A 22,844-nucleotide genomic window follows, 5' to 3' on the forward strand; every position below is an offset into this window, starting at 1 on the left:
TCTAGTCCGGAGCCTCCAGCGTCGCCCTCTAGTCCGGAGCCTCCAGCGTCGCCCTCTAGTCCGGAGCCTCCAGCCCGCCCTCTAGTCCGGAGTCTCCAGAGTCTCCCTCCTGTCCGGAGCAGCCAGAGTGCCCTCCTGTCCGGAGCAGCCAGAGTCGCCCGTCAGTCAGGAGCTCCTGAGTCGCCCGTCAGTCAGGAGCTGCCTGAGTCGCCCGTCAGTCAGGAGCTGCCTGAGTCGCCCGTCAGTCAGGAGCTGCCTGAGCCGTCCGGTCAGTCAGGAGCTGCCTGAGCCGCCCGTCACTCCGGCGCTGCCGGAGCCGCCTTTCTCTCCGTGCTGCCGGAGTCTCCCGCCTGTCCGGCGCTGCCAGAGTCTCCCGTCTATTTGGGGCACGCTGAAAGGGTCCCCAGTCCGAGGTCGGCGGCAAGGGTCGCCGCTCCAAAGGCGCCACATAAGTGGGCCAAGACTATGGTGGAGTGGGGTCCACGTCCCGCACCAGAGCCGCCACCGCGGTGAAATGCCCACCCAGACCCTCCCCTATAGGTTCAGGTTTTGCGGCCGGAGTCCGCACCTTTGGGGGGGGGTACTGTCACGTTCTGACCTTAGTTCCTTTTTATGTCTTTATTTTAGTTGGTCAGGGCGTGAGTTGGGTGGCATTTCTATGTTGTTTTTCTATGTTTTGTTCTGTTGTTATATTTCTATGTGTTTGGCCTAGTATGGTTCTCAACCAGAGGCAGGTGTCAGTCGTTGTCTCTGATTGGGAGCCATATTTAGGTAGCCTGTTTTCTATTGTGTTTTGTGGGTGATTGTTTCCTGTGTTTGTGTTTGCACCATACGGTACTGTTTCGGTTTTCATTTATTCTCTTGTTCTTTTGTATTCATTCTCGATTAAATAATATTATGGATACGTACCACGCTGCACATTGGTCCGATATTTCATACTCCTCGTCTGAAGAGGAGGAAAGCCGTTACACGCACACCCACTCACATACAAGCTGCTGCTACTCTGTTTATCTTATATCCTGATGCCTAGTCACCTTACCCCTATACATATCTACCTCCATCACTCCAGTATCCGTGCACTCTGTAAATATGGTATTGGAACTGACCCTGTATATAGTATGCTTACTTACTTATTGTGTTATTCACATTTCTCGTTTTTATTTTATTTTATTTTAGTATTACATTATTATTGATTATAGCATTGTTGGATTTTGAGTTTGCAAGAAAGGCATTTCACTGTTCTTGTGCATGTGACATTAAAACTTGAAACTTTAACAGATGTGAAAAATTATCAGTATGGCAACCTGAGGGGAAAAGCGTATGTGTTTTCTTTTGTATTATATTGGAAAATCTCAGGATATTGCATTCATAGACACAACTATTGTTATGCCTCTGGTGTGATAACACACTGAAACAAAGACCTTGAGCCAGTACAAAAAAGATTCCCTTGCCTAACATTTGTTCATCCAGAATTGCTCAAATTTGCATGTACCCAGAATATCGTCTGATATGGACTCATGTGTGAACATGTAAGTTGTGACACACTGTCAGGATGAGTGCAGCCATAAATAATGGAGAAAGCTGTTATTACTGCACTATAAAATTGTTAAAAGTTTAAAGGCCGATTGTCAATGATGATATCATCAACAATATTTAGAATGAAAATAACTGATTCAAAGGCTAGTGTTATAAAACTGTTTTATAAAATAATTGTGTAATGTATCATTGTAACAGGGTTATATTGGTGATTCCCCTTGCCACTTTATTGTTAAGCCAATTGGTTTTTGGTTTTAGTTTTGTCTTTCCTTCATCTACTCTACATGGCATCTTATTGGCTGGTTTGCGTAGCTTGCTTACGAGGGAGGATGTTTCAGTTAGAATCGTCCCAGTGAACAAGCACCAAACCAGCGGTAAGTTGTTGGTTGCAAAGCACTGTACGTCAAAAGTGATTTATATACTCCAAAGTGATGATTTAAATGTATAATTTATATCAATTTGTTTGTAATTGATATTCGAACATCACACATAAGATGCAGCGTTTTTTGGTGAATATTTGTTGTGCATTTTGTTGTAGAGAATTCCAGCTAATACTAGCTAGCAACTTACTGTGTCTGGTGGGGGGGTTCGTATATTTTGTACAGTGCGTGAGTGCAGAGTTGGATGGTGAGCCGTGCATTGCATGACGTGCAATTTTGTGCTGTTCCTATCAGAATAAAACTCCTTGACTGGTGCCAAAARTTGGAGTTCGTGTCGATGATTGATTGTACACAACGCAAGTAGAGTACTGTTACATCATAACAGAGTTACAAAAGAGTATTACAAAATACCATAATCAGATCAGTTTCACGATAATTGCAATTGACAGTTTAACAACATAATTTCGCACCTTTCCACATCATATCATGTCTGTCATTTAATATACTAACTAAATAATTGGGGCGTTATTCGGACAATTATCTTTATCTGTCAAATCCAAGGTGCTAATGGTTGGATAATTTATTTGTGTCCTGCAGGGAATTAAACTTCACTTAATGTGCTTCTGGAGTTCCATAAGATGTGGATTTCCATACATAGAGTTCCAGAAGACCTTGTCTTTGAGGGATGATATGCTGCTTTTATGCCTTTGGTGAATTCCTGCAAAATTACCACCAGAAGGACTGTCCTGTTAAATACTGACTTGACACTTCTGAGGAGAATACTGCCAATGTTTCCTTCAGATGTCCAGAAACAGTCTACTACCTTGGATGCTCAATTCCTGCTGCTTATCCATTTTCTCTCATCAATTTCAGCTTGGTTGCTCAAATCCTGCTATCTTGGTTCCTGCTTAACTTTCTAAGTTGCTAATCAATGCTTGCTGTATGCACATTTAAAACAATTTAGAATAACCTTTAAAACATACCCCATACTTATATCGTCACCATCTACATAGTAGTCATTTCACATCTTAAAACCTCTTGACACTACAGGGGGTGCTGTTTCAACTTCGACATTTAGCGTTCCCAAATTAAACTGCCTCGTACTCAATTCTTGCTCGTACAATATGCATATTATTATACTATTGGATAGAAAACACTCTCTAGTTTCTAAAACCGTTTAATATGTCTGTGGGTGAAACAGAACTTGTTCTGGCAGCGAAAAATCATGAGAGGAACTGAGCAGTCTGAAAACGAGCCTGTTCTCAAGATCAGTTTAAAATCTGTATGTATCCTATGGGTCGACATGAACTGCACCCGCCTTCCCCTGGATGTCAGTAACCAATGAGAATTGGAAATGGAGTGTCTACGTAGATCTCAGAGCTTATAAAGCTCAAGGAAACGAAGGGACCTCTCTTTTTGCGTTCGTCATGACGCGAAGCAAGACCTCAGGATGAAACTTTGGAACGCTCAGTTATCGGCCTTAGATGTATCCGTCTGTAATTTAATTCGATATAGGTGTTAGAAACAAATCATAACGAAGTTAATTTTAAACCCGAGTTTATATCATTTATGGCGGTATATTGCTATTTCGGAATTTCCTTAGTATTGCATTTGAGGATTTGGGATGTCTCTCACATGGCTATTGTTAGCTGCTACTACATGAACGCTTATTCACCGAAGCACGATTATGAAAGCACCTGCCTCAGTCAGGGCGCGTTCCAAAAATAAACAGTAAAGAGTTACGAATAAGGAGACTAAAGCCGATTATGTTTGGAGCAGGATTGCCAGGTCGAGGAGCTTCAAGAACGGGCCTATAGAGTGTATTCGGCGTTTGTCATGGGAGGAGAGTAACGCTTCCCGTCATTGCGGCGCACTAAGTCCTGCTGTAAGCACCATCAGTGTATGTTAGAACGTTAATATCTGTTAAAAAATCTAACCTCAGCGGTTTCATTAATCAAACTAAATGCACTTCATTGTGCTGTGCGCAAACTGTATTTTTTAGTCAACTCTAATTCGATAAATAAATCGTAAATAGTGCCTTTCCAAGATGCAAGCAGGGCCAGAATGCAAAACGCTGTGCCCACTGATCAGTATTGTATAACAACGATTGCTGCTGCTAAATCATGCACATTTTCGGAAACAAAACCTATATGCATTGATTAATATGAAATGTTGACAGGACTGTCATCTGAGCGAAAGTATCATCAAGTTAGTGGCCAAATTATATATAATGTTTGCTGTGATTATACAGATCGCCTAACCTGTGGCTGCTGGTAAATTGCTGTGGAAATTTCTGAGCTATGTGCTAGCAATATTAATGCTAATTGTGTTTTCGCTTAGTAGAACACTTAAAAAAATCTGACATATTGGCTGGATTCACAAGATGTTGGTCTTTCATTTGCTGTCGCTGTGTATTTTCAGAAATGTTTTAAGATGAGTAATTAGGATATTTGACGTTGGTCTCTGTAATTATTCTGGCAGCTCGGCACTATTTCAGATTGCAGCTGCAATGTAGAACTGATGATTTATACCTGAAATATGCACATTTTTCTAAAAAACATATGCTTACAATAAAATATGTTATCAGACTGTCATCTTAATGAAGTTGTTTCTTGGTTAGTGGCTATTTATACTCTTTATTATGGTCGAATTAGTGATGGCTACTGATGGAGTAAAAAACTGGTGGAGTAAAAAAAAGTGGTGTCTTTTGCTAACGTGGTTAGCTAATAGATTTACATATTGTGTCTTCCCTGTAAAACATTTTAAAAATCAGAAATTATGGCTGGATTCACAAGATGTGTATCTTTCATCTGGTGTCTTGGACTTGTGATTTAATGATATTTAGATGCTAGTATTTACTTGTGACGCTATGCTAGTCAGCTTTTTTACTGTGGGGGGTGCTCCCGGATCCGGGTTTGGGAGGAATTAGAGGTTAAAAGTATTTGAAAACTCACAGTGCAAATAACATTTATAAAAGTCCTATCCCAAAAATATGGCTGCCATCCACCACTAAGGTGGGTCCTATATACAGTATAGGTAGAATAGCTGAGGTAAGACATAAATTACCTCAATACAATATCTGAGATCTGGAGAAAAAAAATACAAAATGAATACCATTTTTTTATTTGCATATATTCCTCAAATATACAATACTTACGTATGGACTGTTTAATTGGGCACTGAAAATATATCAAAAGTACTATGTATCATGTTTTCAAATTAGCAAGATGTCATGTGTGCATCTCTAGCTCAACTATGGCACTTCCCTTGTACTCATGATTTGCAGTTGGATTAAGAATGGAATCTGGGTTCAGAGGGCACTGTTCAGGAGTTTGCTGCTTCTGGTTGAGGGCCTTGTTGGTTTCTGGGCGACATAGTTGTTTTAGGCTCTGTGAAAGCAGGTCGTCGATAAAAACAGAAATCCAATAACATGCATTTCACAGTTCTGATCAAAGAAGAGTAATAAATCCAAACAATCTAAATTACATTTCTGTGATTTTGCAAAATGTACGTTTTTGGTAAGCCCAAAGTCATTACTGAAGTATAAATCCCTATTTCTATGGTTCTACGTTATTAGGTTGTAATCTTTGTAAATAGTTTACCAAGCAATGTATGCCGTGGGCACAGGAAGATGGCATTTCCTCGCCACTTTCGTATTCTCATGAATATTGTATCTAAGCATTGTATCAACTACCACCATTGACAGTAGTCTTACCTGCCAGACTGTCAATTTGGACCGATAGACCTTCCAGATCATCCACAGAGGCACCAGAGCCACACAGGCGAGCCCCAGGAACCACCCCAATGCATATGCCCAGTCAGGGTACAAATAGGTTTTGTTGAACTTTAGGGGCTTGTATTGTACCAAGGAAAAGATGAATGTACCCTGAAGAGAAACAAATAATAACAGGCATGTCATTCTATCGTGTATTGTTTTTTAGGCATGTTGCATGAGATAATATCATTCATATTAAAACCATAATATTATAGTATTTTTTTAGAAATGTATATATTCCTTAAAGAAGGATTTTTGACAAAGCAGTGAGCCAACCACTCACCAAACAGACTGTAGGGGTGACGTAAAGCCAACAGTACTTAATCACTGGCCAGGGACGATACCCAATCATATCTTCTATGTTGTCATAGAGACGATCCACTCCTGTAAATAAAAGGTATAACACAGAGTTTGGGTCGACTCTGTTTACACTTCAACAAATTCAGGAAGTTCATTTATATGATTTTCAGTGAGTATCAGTCTGAATTGTTAAATTATTGCTCTGAGTGAAGCTTTTGAAGGTTTGATCTGAAACACAAGTATTTTATGACCAATCAAGGGTTCAGCTAGGATGATAGTGTTGAAGTCGGAAGTTTACATACACTTAGGTTATAGTCATTAAAACTCGTTTTCAACAACTCCACAAATTTCTTGTTAACAAACTATAGTTTTGGCAAGTCGGTTAGGACATCTACTTTGTGCATGACACAAGTAAATTTTCCAACAATTGTTTACAGACAGATTATTTCACTGTATCACAATTCCAGTGGGTCAGAAGTTTACATACACTAAGTTGACTGTGCCTTTAAACAGCTTGGAAAATTCCAGAAAATTATGTCATGGCTTTAGAAGGTTCTGATAGGCTAATTGACATCATTTGAGTCAATTGGAGGTGTACCTGTGGATGTATTTCAAGGCCTACCTTCAAACTTAGTGCCTCTTTGCTTGACATCATTGGAAAATCAAAAGAAATCAGCCAAGACCTCAGAAAGAAAATTGTAGACCTCCACAAGTCTGGTTCATCCTTGAGAGCAATTTCCAAACACCTGAAGGTACCAGGTTCATCTGTACAAACAATAGTACGCAAGTATAAACACCATGGGACACTGCAGCCGTCATACTGCTCCGGAAGGAGACACGTTCTGTCTCCTAGAGATGAACGTACTTTGGTGCCAAAAGTGCAAATCAATCCCAGAACAACAGCAAAGGGCCTTGTGAAGATTCTGGAGGAAACGGGTACAAAAGTATATATATCCACAGTAAAACGAGTCCTATATCAACATAACCTGAAAGGCCGCTCAGCAAGGAAGAAGCCACTGCTCCAAAACAGMCATAAAAAAGCCAGACTACGGTTTGCAACTGCACATGCGGACAAAAATTGTACTTTTTGGAGAAATGTCCTCTGGTCTGATGAAACAAAAATAGGACTGCTTGGCCTTGACCTCGTTATGTTTGGAGGGAAAAGGGGGATGCTTGCAAGCTGAAGAACACCATCCTAACCGTGAAGCACAGGGGTGGCAGCATCATGTTGTGGGGATGCTTTGCTGCAGGAGGGGCTGGTGCACTTCACAAAATAGATGGCATCATGAGGATGGAAAATTGTGTGGATATATTGAAGCAACATCAGTCAGGAAGTTAAAGTTTGGTCGCAAATGGGTCTTCCAAATGGACAATGACCCCAAGCATACTTCCAAAGTTGTGGCAAATTGGCTTAAGGACAACAAAGTCAAGCTATTAGAGTGGCCATCACATATTCCTGACCTCAACCCTATAGAAAATGTGTGGGCAGAATTGAAAAAGTGTGTGCGAGCAAGGAGGCCTACAAACCTGACTCAGTTACACCAGCTCTGTCAGGAGGAATGGGCCAAAATTCACCCAACTTATCGTGGGAAGCTTGTGGAAGGCTACCCGAAATGTTTGACCCAAGTTAAACAATTTAAAGGCAATGCTACCAAATACTAATTGAGTGTATGTAAACTTCTGACCCACTGGGAATGTGATGAAAGAAATAAAAGCTGAAATAAATAATTCTCTCTACTATTATTCCGACATTTCACATCCTTAAAATAAAGTGGTGATCTTAACTGACCTAAGTTAGGGAATTTTTACTAGGATTAAATGTCAGGAATTGTGAAAAACTGAGTTTAAATGTATTTGGCTAAGGTGTATGTAAACTTCCGACTTCAACTGTAGGTAAGGAAATATCGGGTAGATATATAATGTTCATTCAAACTTATGGATGGCTTCTCCATAATGAAGTATCATATCAATTATATTCCCATTATAAATTAAAGGTAAAACAATTATCTAGTCAGCACCCAAGGTGTTATAACACCTTTTGACAGAATTGCAGCAGATCTGACATGACTTTTGACATAATTTCTGGATACGTTCCTACATGCTGCATCGGGTGTGTCAGGAAAGGCCGGGGGCCATATGTATTAAGATTCTCAGACTAGGAGTGCTGATTTAGGATCCGTTTAGCCTTTTAGATCAAAATGAATATGATTACACGAACAGGGGGGACCTGATCCTAGTGCAGCACTCATACGCTGAGACACTTGATACATACATACATACATACGGCCAAGATATCCCCTTTCAGTCCATAGTATTCCTATACATTTTCCAGTAAGAGGTCAGGAGACTCATCCTCAGGTGTTCCTGTCTCCTTCCCTCTCATTAGAATACTTCTAGGATCTACAGTATTTACCCTAACACGCACCTCATTCCTACAGAAACACTTTGTGGCGCCAGCATACCTGCATTTATTACCATGCCATTTGGTTAGAACATTCATAACAATTTTTTAATCTTTACTACAGTTCTCATTTACCAGCTATCCATGTGAACAAGGTCTCATAACATGTTGCTTCACTTGATATTAATGTTAATTGTATTACATTAGGTGCACACTGGGGGTGGTTTCTTTTTCTGACAGCACAGTTGCCTGCCGTCTTTGTAAATTCCCCCCAGAGACATACACGGTCTGGCTGTGAACACACTGAAACACAATACTTCCCATGCCAGCAGACTGCCTTCAATGTTTCAAATGGAGTGAAAGATTAATGTCTGGAGTCAGTTTGAGGGAAATGTTAGTAAATAMATGTTATTTAAATAACACCATTACCTCTCTGACAGATAAACTTGGATTGAGTATACTAAAACAATGAACAAGATCTTTTCATGACCCACACTCCCACAGCCTAAGGGAGAGGGGCTATCCATGTTTCACAACCAATGACAGTTTATTTCCATAAAGCAATAAACATTTTCAAAGTTAGTCAAACGGACACAATTTGCAATAGCATGCCATGACTTGCATTGTTATGTTTATCTTAAAAGTAGTATCTTATAAAAGCGTTCAAGATTATATAATTGAACATCACTCTGCACATGAGTGAAATGGACCCTAATGAAACCTTATGTTAAACCCATGTGGATTTAAAGGTTTTCTTGTGCGTTTGCGCTTATTTAGTCTGTCAATGGTTAAGGCTTTTCTGTTTCGCAATCAAAGCCAAAGTAGCTGTGACAGCAGACATCCGTTTTCAAGAGACCAGGATGCCATCAAGCTTATATCCTCAATGGGGAAAGTCTAAGGAAGTATTATACACAGCTGACAGAGCACAAAGATGAAACCTAAGCAGAGACAGACACTGTCTAGAATTTTACTGACTAAGGACTAAGAGGATGAAATCAAGAGGACATATAGAAGACATATATCCAGTCATTGTTTGAATAGTGTTATTGAATAGGCTTGAGAAACAAGTGTACAATTATTTCACAAAAGACTGAATTAAGCACCTGGGACTTTAAAACACTGAAAACCCACAAAGAACATCAGAGGAACTGCACTTTAGAAGTCCCTATAAGAGATGTAAGAATCAACTTTATTGAATATCTGTTTTGGCTTCTGTGCCTCTTGCTTTAAAAGTACTTAGGCCACTTACTGAGTGATCGTTCAGAAAGAATAGTATATCAACTGAGCAAAATGTAAGATCATTTGGCATTTGAAGATTTCAAGTGATATACAGTATTATTCAAAGACAATGTAGACTTCACTTACACATGTGCTATCATGGGACAAAATCACATTGCTTGGACATTTGAGCAACGTTCCTAGATGCTCAACCTTCTGGTCTGTCTACACGTGACAAAAAATGCAAATGCAAAAATGAGGGAACTTGGAGGCACACGTTTAGATAGACGTATCCACAACATCCTTAATCCCAAAAAATTTAAACCTGTCTTAGAAAGTCAAAATATTTCAACATAAATGAATTCCTCTCTAAGGATAAATCATAACCCAAAACAGGAACTGAATGGATGCTTAGGGCGAATAACTAACTCCTGAAGAGACACATTATTTCATTGTTATCACCAGAGAATCTTGAGGACTTACCATAAATCCAACCGATTGCTATTGACTGGCAGACAGAGAGCAGAAGGAGATTGTTGCCACTGCACACGTAATGGTCAAAAAGTTGTAGAAAATATAACCCTCCCTGCAACAGAGAACAGACATGATCGTACAGTGTGAAACTATGACTAATCGTCTAATCGGACGATACACTGGTATCGTCTGATCACAAAATGTTAATCAAAGGTACATGATATAGGGTATGTTATTCTCTAGAAAATAGTAACCAATAGTATGTATAGTACCAGGAGGACTTAAGATGTTAGCCTTTCTCACAGAGTGAGAATAAAATATTCATATGCCCCCAGGAAAGCAGCTTAACACGTTTCAACTTCTGGTAAAGGGGTGGGGAGGCCCTATCAGCGGTCTCACTAGACCGGTATACTAAGACAGTGTTGAGACATTGGCTAGGTCAGGACATAACTTTGTTCCAGTGCTTGACAACTATAGACTAGAAAAACACAGCCAGAATGAAGGGAGAAAAAGAGTGAAGACTTGTGTAGTGAGACACTCACCTCTGTGACCAGAAGGAGTCCCAGGAAGAAGCAGACAGAGCAGAGACAAAGCAGCAGCAGCTCTCGACGGTACCCCCTTCGAAACACGGTGGGGAACATGTCTGTCACAGAGGTCATCAGGCACTCCAGACTGACAAACTGTGACCAGGGGCAGAGAGGGGCCAAGTCATCCTCTACTCCTACTCACAAAGTTGCATGAACAACATTAAGCTCCGTCACTTGACTAAAAAATCCTAACAATAAAAATAATTTCCCATCTGTAATAAATAACAATGAAATAACAATTATCCTACTAATGTAGCCTCATATGGATAATATTTCAAGAATAATTAATCTAACTTCGATGCGGTTGAACCTTTGTTGTCTCACCTGTGTGTCAGCACCCAGCAAGATGACCATGACGAAGAAACATATGGACCACAACTGAGGTAAAGGCATCATGGCCACGGCACGAGGATAGGCTATGAACGCCAGGCCAGGACCTGTAGCAATGTGGACACATGCACTTTCTCATTCTCATACAAAATAAATAACCATAAACTCTGGAAGTATTGTTAAGTATAGAAGTTAGTGGTAAACTATGGAAGTTAGTGGTGGCCCCGGATCTGTTTGTGTTGTTTTGCCAACTCCTATGGTCATTGTCACGAGGAATTGGCAAGACAGCACAACGTGATCTGGCACCAGGCAAGGAAGTTAGTAGTACTCTTACCAGATGCTGCAACTTCAGATATGGGCAGCCCCTGTTCATATGACATGAAGCCCAACACAGAGAAGATAGCAAACCCAGCAACGAAGCTTGATCCTCCATTCACCAAACACAGCACAAACGTGTCCCTATAAATGAGGTAAAAGGTAAGAAAAGGTAAGGTAAGATCAGCTCGGGTCAAATCTCATGGATTGCACCTAAGGTCTGAGTAAATTTACTCTGTACAGGAATTCAAATAACTACATTTGAGATAAGCTAAACCTTCAGACAATGACAATAAAGAGGAGCAGGCTTTTAAGTCGCCTCTCTGTCTCACTTGTTTGTGAACCAGGATAAAGAACTTCCTGTGAGGAGCCAGACCCCCCCCCCCTCAGCCTGAGCCATGGACACTCTGATGTATGAAAAGGCCCTTTAAGGGGTCAGTCAGAATCAATGCTAACAGTGTGTGGCTCCCAGACTCTCAGGCCAAGGACAGCATGGCCTATAGAGACTGTGAAACACTTGAGAGCCATGGCCAGCTACAGCACTACAGTTCCTGAAGTGATCCAAATTATAGTATAGAATATACTGTATATATCCAATACCCAAAAGTGTAAAATAATTTGATAATGGCAGACATAATTCAAACTGTCAGAGTGGGGCTCAAAAACAATACTTGGACATTTCCAAATCCACTACATCCTAGGCTAGTTAACCTCCCAAAGGACACAAAAAAAGTTCAATAAAAATGATAATACAATAGACAGCCAGCTGGCAGGGAAGAAAATATAAGTATTTACTTATAGCAGTCATTGTTATAATGATTGTAGCTGCCCAGTGCAGTCAGACTCCCTTGACAGATGCCAAAGGAGAAAAGCACCTGTGCTCCAGCATCCATCCATACCTGCAATGGTACACACAGTATACATCACTTTGAAGCCTTTTTAAAGGTAGAACATGAGCTGAAAAACATTGAGTAAAAAAAACAGACAATGCATTGCATTTCCTGCCCACATGGTATCTTCGATGATTTTCTTGATCTACTGTTTTACCTGCTGCTCTCCAAACATACCTGTGGTGCTACAACAACCACATTGTCATCACCTATTTGTTACGGACTTATGATATTTGGCACACATGTTAAGGGGCATGACAGCTCATTATTTACCTGTGGGTCGACCAGTCTTGCAGGGTCCGGGTAGAGGTAGAACTTGATCCCATCAATAGCTCCAGGTAACGTGAGTCCCCGAGCCAATAGAACAATCAACATCAGATAGGGAAAGGTAGCTGTGAAATACACCACCTATCAAGAGGAGAGATATTACCTGACAATAAATAACCAAACATATTCACCATGACAGACATTTTAGTCCTTTCAGAAGATGTTTGTATCAAGGGAAAATAACAGTGTGCGTATATAACAAGGGGCTTAACGTCAGCCTCAGAAAGAGCAAAATGTATGTTAATAAAACTAAAGTGAGAATATTACACAGAGTGTACAAAACATTAGCAACACATGCTCTTTCCATGACATAGACTGACCAGGTGAATCCAGGTGAAATGTATGATCCCTTATTGATGTCACTTGTTAAATCAGTCAGTCTAGATGAAGGGCAGGAGACAGGTTAAATAAGTATTTTTAAGCCTTGAGACATGGTTTGTGTATGTGTGCCATTCAGAGGGTGAATTGGCAACCCAAAAAATTTAAGTGCCTTCGAACGGGGTATAGTAGTAGGTGCCAGGTGCACYGGCTTGTGTGTGTCAATGACTGCAACGCTGCAGGGTTTTTCATGCTCAACAGTTTTCCGTGTGTATCAAGAATGGTCCACCACCCAAAGGACACCCAGCCAACTTGACACAACTGTGGGAAGCATTAGAGTCATGGGCCAGCATCCCTGTGAAACGCTTTCGACACCTTGTAGAGTCCATGCCTGACAAATTGAGGCTGTTCTGAGTGCAAAAGGGGGTGCAACTTTATATTAGGAAGATGTCCCTAATGTTTTGTACACTCAGTGTATAAACAATAAATTATTCTAAATGTGACACATTTCTAGTTGGAACACTTTGTAAAAAACAAAACATATTGTTCCCTTTGGGAAAATATATCAATGTCCATGGTGAATTGGCACATAAAGCAAAAATGTATGTCAGAAAGCAACAGTGCTGGAATGTTTGCAGGTATAGGGGTAGCTTGAGAAAGCTTTTGCACAACTCCAGGTAAGTAGGTTGAATCATTTAAAACCACTCTTACTTAAACTTAAAGGGGCAATTTGCAGCTGCTTCATCCATTTTTGGACTTCTGAATTACTTACAGTTGAAGTCGGAAGTTTACATACACCTTAGCCAAATACATTTAAACTCAGTTTCACAATTCCTGACATTTAATCCGAGTAAAAATTCCTTGTCTTAGGTCAGTTAGGATCTCCACTTTATTTTAAGAATGTGAAATGTCAGAATAATAGTAGAGAGAATGATTTATTTAAGCTTTTATTGATTTCATCACATTCCCAGTGGGTAGCCTTCCACAAGCTTCCCAGAATAAGTTGGGTGAATTTTGGCCCACTCCTCCTGACAGAGCTGGTGTAACTGAGTCAGGTTTGTAGGCCTCCTTGCTCGCACACGCTTTTTCAGTTCTGCCCACACATTTTCCATGGGATTGAGGTCAGCGATTTGTGATGGCCACTCCAATGCCTTGACTTTGTTGTCCTTAAGTCATTTGCCACAACTTTGGAAGTATGCTTGGGGTCATTGTCCATTTGGAAGACCCATTTGCGACCAAGCTTTAACTTCCTGACTGATGTCTTGAGATGTTGCTTCAATATATCCACATAATTTTCCTACCTCATGATGCCATCTATTTTGTGAAGTGCACCAGCCCCTCCTGCAGCAAAGCACCCCCACAACATGATGCTGCCGCCCCCGTGCTTCACGGTTGGGAAGGTGTTCTTCAGCTTGCAAGCGTTCCCCTTTTCCCTCCAAACATAACGATGATCATCAAGGCCAAACAGTTAGATTTTTGTTTCATCAGACCAGAGGACATTTCTCCAAAAAGCACAATCTTTGTCCCCATGTGCAGTTGCAAACCGTAGTCTGGCTTTTTTATTGTGGTTTTGGAGCAGTGGCTGCTTCCTTGCTGAGCGGCTTTTCAGGTTATGTCGATATAGGACTTTTACTGTGGATATAGATAATTTTGAACCTGTTTCCTCCAGCATCGTCACAAAGTTCTTTGCTGTTGTTCTGGGATTGATTTGCACTTTTCGCACCAAAGTACGTTCATCTCTAGGAGACAGACCGCGTCTCCTTCCTGAGCGGTATAATGGCTGCGTGGTCCCATGGTGTTTATACTTGCGTACTATTGTTTGTACAGATGAACCTGGTACCTTCAGGTGTTTGGAAATTGCTCTCAAGGATGAACCAGACTTGTGGAGGTCTACAATTTTCTTTCTGAGGTCTTGGCTGATTTCTTTTTTCCTATGATATCAATTAAAGAGGCACTGAGTTTGAAGGTAGGCCTTGAAATACATCCACAGGTACACTTAGATTGCACACAGGTGGACTTTATTTAACTAATTATGTGAAGGTAATTGGTTGCACCAGATCTGATTTAGGGGCTTCATAGCAAAGGGAGTGAATACATATGCACGCACCACTTGGACGTTAAAAAATACATATATATACTGTATTTGAAACAAGTTCTTTTTTTCATTTCACTTCACCAATTTGAACTATTTTGTGTATGTCCATTACATGAAATCCAAATTAAAATCTATTTAAATTAAAGGTTGTAATGCAACAAAACAGGAAAAACGCCAAGGGGGATTAATACTTTTGCCATGCACTGTTGGCCTACTGTACCTTCCCAGTAGACTTCACTCCTTTCCAGACACAGAAGTAGCAGAGTATCCAGGCCAGCAGCAGACACAGAGCCAGCTCCCACCGCAGTCTACCAATCTGTTCTATCCCTGTGGAGATGCTCAACACCCTGCGCCTGGAAACAGCAGGCACATTTCATTCTTAATCTCACTGGGTTCACATACGCTTAATAAAAATACTACGTATCAAAAATGTAACCCTGACTAATGTATAATTTGCTCCCTTCAAAAGGTTGTCATTGTGTTGGTATAGGCCCGGCCTAGACCAATTTCTGTCTTGTTATGGATTAATAAAGTGTTCTAAGGATTAATTAAATCATTTGGATATGGAGCTAACTATCTCTCCAAAGTGGTCTGAACCAAACACTAATCCCTGAGAACAGACGTCACGAACAGGGTTGGGTTGGACACTATGCCTTCCCTTAACACTATTTTACAGAGAGACATCTTGAGATGTTTTAGATATCACATTGAAAAGACAGAATAGTGAAGAAACTGCAGTTGTGCAATTCCTAAAAATGAAGTAACTGTATGATAACTTCTGTACTTTTCAAGACACATCTTCAATCAGCAGCTGCAGAAACTCCCAAAGTCAATACAGCTGTAAGGATTGAGTCCTATTGATTTGCCCTGATAAAGTATTATTTTGAACATATTGACAGTATTTTAAACTGCTATGAGACTTTTGTGCTTTTAGGTTTAATTAGTTTCGAAGGATGTGTGTTGACATGATAGTTGGCAACAAGAGAGAAATAGTAACCATATAAATCTATCGGGCATACACAGACCTTTGTTGAGATATTTAATTAAAGATTCATGGTTAAATGGAAAACACATAATAATAACTTGTGAATTACTTGATCATGAGAAAAAGTGATTATGAGAACATTGGCACATGACTACACTTGATTATTATAAGAATCACAGTAGAGTGTACAGTAGCTATAAGAATCCATGTGGAGAGAGTAGTGTAGAAATAGAATCACTTAGAATATTACAGTAAGTACTGTACATGACACTTACTCCCAGAACTCTGTCGCAGGTGAAGTTGCATTCACAGGGACTGTCCAGTTAGCTGACTGATTCCTCTTGTCAAATTCTACACAAGATTCTATGGGAGAAATACTTTTCATTAAAAATAAGACGAGTTTAATAGTTCAAGTAATATGTGTATACAGAATGTTTATTGTTCTTGCAAAGGTTGGAGATTATCATTTTGTTTTGTCAATAGACACCCTATTGTTTTAACCCAGTCAAACAAAACATAATATAGGCTGGAAATGAAAACCTAAGTTTAGATATTGAGGCAAAACAATGTCTAATGCAGAGACAGCATGAGCAGCTCAGTGGGAGCTCAAACTTAGCTTAAAAATACATCAGAAAATATTGCGCCCTTAGATAACTTGGGGAAACATTTAAGATTACAGTGGTAGTCTATATTATCACCCACGTCCTGTAATGCCATCTAGCGGACTCAGTAGATCAGGGTAACATCATAAACTACAAACTTCCTCCCCCACCTTTTTGTATCTGATACTTACTACTTACAAATGAAGTGGTAAAACAAGCTAATAATGACACTAACCTAATACAATCAAAACAAGCACCACTTGGTCTGTACTGGAACTAGATAGTGTTACACGGAGAGGAACAGTGGAATCCAAGACTCAGATGAGGAGACTGGGATGAAGTAACCAAGGTATTTATTGACAGGGGGGAAATGGAGTGCAGGTCAGGGGAAGCTCAGGCGGGTTTCTGGAAACCAGGTGCGGAGGCTGAGGCTGAGGCTGGAGCGAGAGGGGTTGAGACAGGGTAAGCAGATCCGGAGGGGAATCTAGGGGAGTAGTAGAGTGGGGAATCCAGGACAGAGTAGACGTGGGACTGGAGACAGGGACCAGTCAGAGCGGGCAGAACTATAGCAGAGAGGAACAGGCATAACAGGATCTGAATAGTAACAAATGGCTAGAAACTAAGACTGACTGAGTAGAAGATTACAATCTGGCAGCGTGGAAGTGGCAGGGCTGAGTTTTTGTAGAGGTCTTGATTATGGAACAGGTTGCAGCTGGTGGGGATCTGCTCTAACTCCAGCACACCTGTCTCCGCCCACACAATCACACACACAGAGAGAGAGGGAGCGAGTACTGGCGGCGGCAGGTCAAGGAGACACAGGATGAGCGGTAGAGTGCATTGCGGGAGCAGATGTGACAGTACCACCCCCTCCACCCCCTCCAACCAGGCTTATCTGGGTGTGAGGTGTAGAAATCCCGTAAGAGGAAGGGGTCCAGAATGTGACGGCGGGGCACCCAGCAGCGCCCCTCAGGCCCGTATCCCTCMCAGTCCACCAGGTATTGCCAGCCACGACGGCGCACGTCCAGAAGCCGCTGGACGGTATAGGCAGGATGGTCAGCGATGAGCAGAGGGAGTGGAGGAGCTGCTGCAGGAAGAGACAGGGAACTGGAGCAGACAGGTTTAATCAGGGATACATGGAAGGTAGGATGGATCTGGGTGGGAGTTTCAGGCACACCGCAGAGAGGTGTCAATTTCAAAGGGACCAATGAATCGGGGGGAAAGTTTCTTCGATGCCACATTCAATGGCAGGTTCTTTGATGAGAGCCATACCTTTTGACCCGGGGATGTAGACTGGAGCTGAAGGTTGGCTTGGGACTGGGTCCTGTCGGAGGCACAAAGAATGGCAGCCAAAGCCTTCCTCCAGTTTGGGTGACGATGGCGCAGATGGTTCTGGACAGAGGGAACCGCAATCTCAACCTCTTGGGCAGGGAACATGGGGAGTTGGTAACCGAGAGCACCCACACAAAGGGTGACATACTTGATGAGGCTTTGGTGAGGGTGTTGTGAGCATATTCAACCCAGGGTAGCTGAGCGCTCCAGGAGGAAGGGTTAGCAGAAGTCACACAGCGTAGGGCAATCTCTTGGTTGGCCCGTTCGGTCAGGCCGTTGGTCTGGGGGGGATATCCAGAAGAAAGACTGACATTGATACCAAGAGCTGAACATAAGAATCTGCATACCTGGGAGGTAAACTGGGGTCCTCTGTCGGAAACGATGTCAGTGGGGATGACATGCAGACAAAACACATGTGATACTAACAGGTCCACAGTCTCCCTGGAGGACGGGAGCTTGGAGAGGGGAATGAAGTGAGCCATTTTGGAAAACCTGTCAATAATGGTGAGGATGACGGAGTTACCGTTAGATGGGGGAAGGCCAGTGACGAAGTCCAGAGCTATGTGTGACCAGCGACGACAGGGTATGGGAAGAGGGTGGAGCAGACCGGAAGTGGGTTTAGTGGAGGTTTTGTTCCGGGCACAAACCAAACAGGCTGAGACAAACTCCCGGACATCTCCCTCCATGGTGGGCCACCAAAAGCGCTGACGCAGGAAGGCGAGGCTCCGATTCATACCAGGGTGACAGGTGAGGTGGGTAGAATGGCCCCACTGAAGAACATCAGAGCAAACACAATCTGGAACAAACAGAGCATTACTAGGACCGTTACCCGGGTCAGGCTGGTTCTGCTGAGCCTGGCGGATATGGGACTTGATCTCCCAGGTGACGGCGGCAACAATGCAGGTGGATGGCACAATGGCTTCTGGCTCGGTACCCATGTTGTCGGTGGTGAAATGTCGAGAGAGGGCATCAGGCTTGGTATTCTTCGAACAGGGGAAATAAGTGAGCGTGAAATTGAATCTACCGAAGAACAAGGCCCACCTGGCTTGCCGGGAGTTCAGACGTTTGGCGGTCTGGATGTAGGACAGGTTTTTATGGTCAGTCCACACGATGAAGGGGGTTACAGAGCCCTACAGCCAGTGACGCCATTCCTCCAGAGCCAGCTTAACTGCCAGGAGTTCCCGGTTTCCAATGTCAAAATTCCTCTCTGCAGGTGAGAGCTTATGGGAAAAGAATGCACATGGGTGGACCTTCTGATCAGAGGGGGAACTTGAGACAGAACAGCACCTACCCCGGTGTCAGAGGCGTCCACCTCCACGATGAACTGGAGTTCTGGGTCGGGCTGAGCAAGGAGCGGAGGTGAAGTGACGCTTCCAGGAAAGCTGCCTCTGGCTCAGGAGTCCAGTGGAACGGAGTGGAGGTGAAAGTGGTGAAAGGTGCTGCCAGTCGGCTGTAGTTGCGGATGAAATGTCTGTAAAAATGTGCAAACCCCAGGAAACGCTGTAGCTGCTTCAGGTTGGAGGGTGCGGGCCACTCTGTGACTGCCATGACCTTGGCGGGGTCCATACGTAACTGTCCCTGTGCAATAATATAACCCAGGAAAGACACTGTGGCAGCATGCAACTCACATTTTTCAGCTTTAACAAATAGCTTATTCTCCAACAGCCATTGAAGAACTTGGTGAACGTGTTGCTGGTGAGCCTCAGGATCCTTGGAAAAAATCAGGATGTCATCTGAATAGACAAAAACGAAGCGTCCAATCACAGCCCTAAGCACGTCATTGACTAGGTTCTGGAAAACAGCAGGGGCGTTAGTAAGACTTAAAGGCATGAACAAATACTCAAAGTGACCATGTGTTGTGTTGAATGCAGTCTTCCACTCGTCCCCCTCTCTTATGCGGACAAGGTGGTAGGCATTCCGGAGGTCGAGTTTGGTAAACACCGTGGCACCATGGAGGGGGGAAAATGCAGAGCTGATGAGTGGCAAGGGGTACTTGTTCTTAACAGTGATATTATTCAGCCCACGGAAGTCTATGCATGGCCTCAGTGACCCATCCTTCTTCTTCACAAAGAAAAACCCAGCACCCACCGGGGAGGAAGATGGCTTGATAAGTCCTGCAGACAGAGAATCCTGGATGTATCACCCCATAGCCTCTTGCTCGGGACGAGAGAGGTTAAACAACCGGCTACTGGGGAGAGGACCTCCAGGTTGGAGGTCAATGGTTGGAGGTTGTACGGCCGATGAGTGCAGCGACAGGGCGTGGTGCTTGCTGAACACAGGAGCTAGATCGTGATACTCAGGAGGAACTGATGACAGGTCAGGAGGTTCTGGAATGAACTGGGGCACAGACAAGGCAGGGGGAAGGGCAGAAAGTAAACAATTAGAGTGACAAAATGAACTCCAAGTGGTTACCTTTCCGGTGGTCCAATCAATCTGTGGGTTGTGTAGCTTTAACCATGGATGGCCAAGAACCAGGGGAGAGTAAGGACAGTCGATTATGTGGAAACTGATCTTTTCCTGATGATTTCCAGAGAGACGCAGGATGACAGGGACGGTTCTCTCACAGACACGGKYGAGGAGCTGTCTATTGAGAGCTTTGGCATCGAGGGGTGAATCGAGTGGGACAGTGTCCAGGCCCAACTGGGTAACGACACCTCGGTCCAGGAAGCTCTCATCTGCGACCGAATCGATGAGAGCAGACAGAGGAAAAGCCTGGCTCTGCCACACAAGGTTGCCTTCAATCAGGGGTCTGGGGGAAGATGGGCGGGCGATTTGGCTCAACAGTACTGCCAACTACTGCCGAGCCCCCTCTTTTGCTGGACACAGTGAACAAGTGGAGACAAAGTGACAAACCTTGCCACAATATAGGCAGCTCCTAGCGCCGATTCGTCGTTGCTTCTCCTCTGGAAAGAGGAGGGCCCGGCCGAGCTGCATGGGTTCAGGATCTGGACTAGCCTGGGAATGAGATGCAGTCGGAGAAGGAGGACAAGGCACAGAGGCAGATGTTATGGGACATGCAACCCTACCTACCCTCTCCCTCCGACGCTCACGGAGACGGTTGTCGATGCGGATAGCGAGAGCGATGAGTTCATCAAGTCCATCAGGCTCATCCCTGGACACCAACTCGTCCTTGAGGATCTCAGTGAGCGCGTTCCGGAATGCTCCCTGAAGGGCCTCCTCATTCCAGCCGCTCCCAGCGGCGAAGGTGCGAAACCCACATGCCACCTCAGCAACACTATGGGGACCTTGATAGAGGGACAGGAGTCATTTAGTGGCATCCTTACCGCAGACCGGGTGGTCGAAGACTTTCTTTATCCACTCCGTGAATCTGGAGTAGGAGAAGCAGATGGGGGGTCTCTCCCACACCGCCGTGGCCCAGGTAAGCGCTGCTCCACGGAGCCAGACCATCAGATATGAAATCTTGGCCCGTTCGCTAGCATAAGAGTAGGGCTGTTGCTCAAATACTAGTGAACATTGTACCAAAAAGGCTCTGCAAGCTCCGAGGTTGCCATCGTAATGCTCGGGAGTCGGAAACAAACGGCTCCTGGAGCGGAGGAGAAGGACTTGGAACTGGTTGTAAGCTCTGGGCGAAGGGTTGGCCCGGTAGGTCAGACAGGCTCTGTGAAAACTCCTTGATGTGCTCCAGAAGGGTCTTCAGGGCTTGGTCATGTTGCTCGAGCAGGGCGCCTTGGCTGAAGAGGGTTTGGTGGAGAGTAGCAGTCTGCTGGGTTGATCTCTTTGGCCAGATCGTACTGTTACGCGGAGTGGAACAGGGGAATCCAAGAACAGACTCAGACGAGGAGACTGGGATGAAGTAACCAAGGTATTTATTGAAAGATGGGGAAGATGGAGTGCAGGTCAGGGGAAGCGCGGGAGGGTTTCTGGAAACCAGGTGCGGAGGCTGAGGCTGAGGCTGGAGCGAGAGGGGTTGAAACAGGATAAGCAGGTCCGGAGGGGAATCCAAGGGAGTAGTAGAGTGGGGAATCCAGGACGGAGTAGCAGGATTTTTATTTTATTTATTTCACCTTTATTTAACCAGGTAGGCAAGTTGAGAACAAGTTCTCATTTACAATTGCGACCTGGCCAAGATAAAGCAAAGCAGTTCGACACATACAACAACACATGGAGAAAAACAAACATACAGTCAATAATACAGTAGAAAAATAAGTCTATATACAATGTGAGCGAGTGAGATGAGATAAGGGAGGTGAAGGCAAAAAAAGGCCATGGTGGCGAAGTAAATACAATATAGCAAGTAAAACACGAATGGTAGATTTGCAGTGGAAGAATGTGCAAAGTAGAAATAGAAATAATGGGGTGCAAAGGAGCAAAATAAATAAATAAATAAATACTGTAGGGGAAGAGGTAGTTGTTTGGGCTAAATTATGTACAGGTGCAGTAATCTGTGAGCTGCTCTGACAGCTGGTGCTTAAAGCTAGTGAGGGAGATAAGTGTTTCCAGTTTCAGAGATGTTTGTAGTTCGCTCCAGCCATTGGCAGCAGAGAACTGGGAGGAGAGGCGGCCAAAGGAGGAATTGGCTTTGGGGGTGACCAGAGAGATATACCTGCTGGAGCGCGTGCTACAGGTGGGTGCTGCTATGGTGATCAGCGAGCTGAGATAAGGGGGGCTTTACCTAGCAGGGTCTTGTAGATGTAGAGCCAGTGGGTTTGGTGACGAGTATGAAGTGAGGGCCAGCCAACGAGAGCGTACAGGTCGCAGTGGTGGGTAGTACATGGGGCTTTGGTGACAAAACGGATGGCACTGTGATAGACTGCATCCAATTTATTGAGTAGGGTATTGGAGGCTATTTTGTAAATGACATCGCCGAAGTCGAGGATCGGTAGGATGGTCAGTTTTACGAGGGTATGTTTGGCAGCATAAGTGAAGGATGCTTTGTTGCGAAATAGGAAGCCAATTCTAGATTTAACTTTGGATTGGAGATGTTTGATGTGAGTCTGGAAGGAGAGTTTACAGTCTAACCA

At 43.3% G+C, this 22,844-nt stretch overlaps 1 protein-coding gene across 3 annotated transcripts in view; it reads right to left on the minus strand.

The window, feature by feature from the left end:
• Nucleotides 1-5,029: 5,029 nt before the first annotated feature.
• Nucleotides 5,030-22,844, minus strand: part of LOC111970290 (sodium- and chloride-dependent GABA transporter 2) — a 40,712-nt gene continuing 22,897 nt past the window's right edge. For 2 of the 3 annotated variants that reach the window (XM_023996944.2, XM_023996945.2), the window contains 11 exons: nt 16,207-16,294; nt 15,167-15,299; nt 12,480-12,614; nt 12,112-12,215; nt 11,336-11,460; nt 10,996-11,108; nt 10,627-10,764; nt 10,094-10,196; nt 5,975-6,075; nt 5,632-5,802; nt 5,030-5,305 (listed from right to left, as the gene is read on the minus strand). In XM_023996944.2, the coding sequence (XP_023852712.1) occupies nt 5,147-5,305; nt 5,632-5,802; nt 5,975-6,075; nt 10,094-10,196; nt 10,627-10,764; nt 10,996-11,108; nt 11,336-11,460; nt 12,112-12,215; nt 12,480-12,614; nt 15,167-15,299; nt 16,207-16,294 (1,370 nt within the window). In that variant the 3' untranslated portion in view covers nt 5,030-5,146. Of the gene's footprint in view, nt 5,306-5,631; nt 5,803-5,974; nt 6,076-9,757; nt 9,836-10,093; nt 10,197-10,626; nt 10,765-10,995; nt 11,109-11,335; nt 11,461-12,111; nt 12,216-12,479; nt 12,615-15,166; nt 15,300-16,206; nt 16,295-22,844 lie in introns of those variants that run through there. The other variant, XR_002878098.2, reaches the window with a different exon arrangement.

The sequence above is a fragment of the Salvelinus sp. IW2-2015 genome, linkage group LG11 (assembly GCF_002910315.2).
Source record: "Salvelinus sp. IW2-2015 linkage group LG11, ASM291031v2, whole genome shotgun sequence".
NCBI lineage: Eukaryota > Metazoa > Chordata > Actinopteri > Salmoniformes > Salmonidae > Salvelinus > Salvelinus sp. IW2-2015.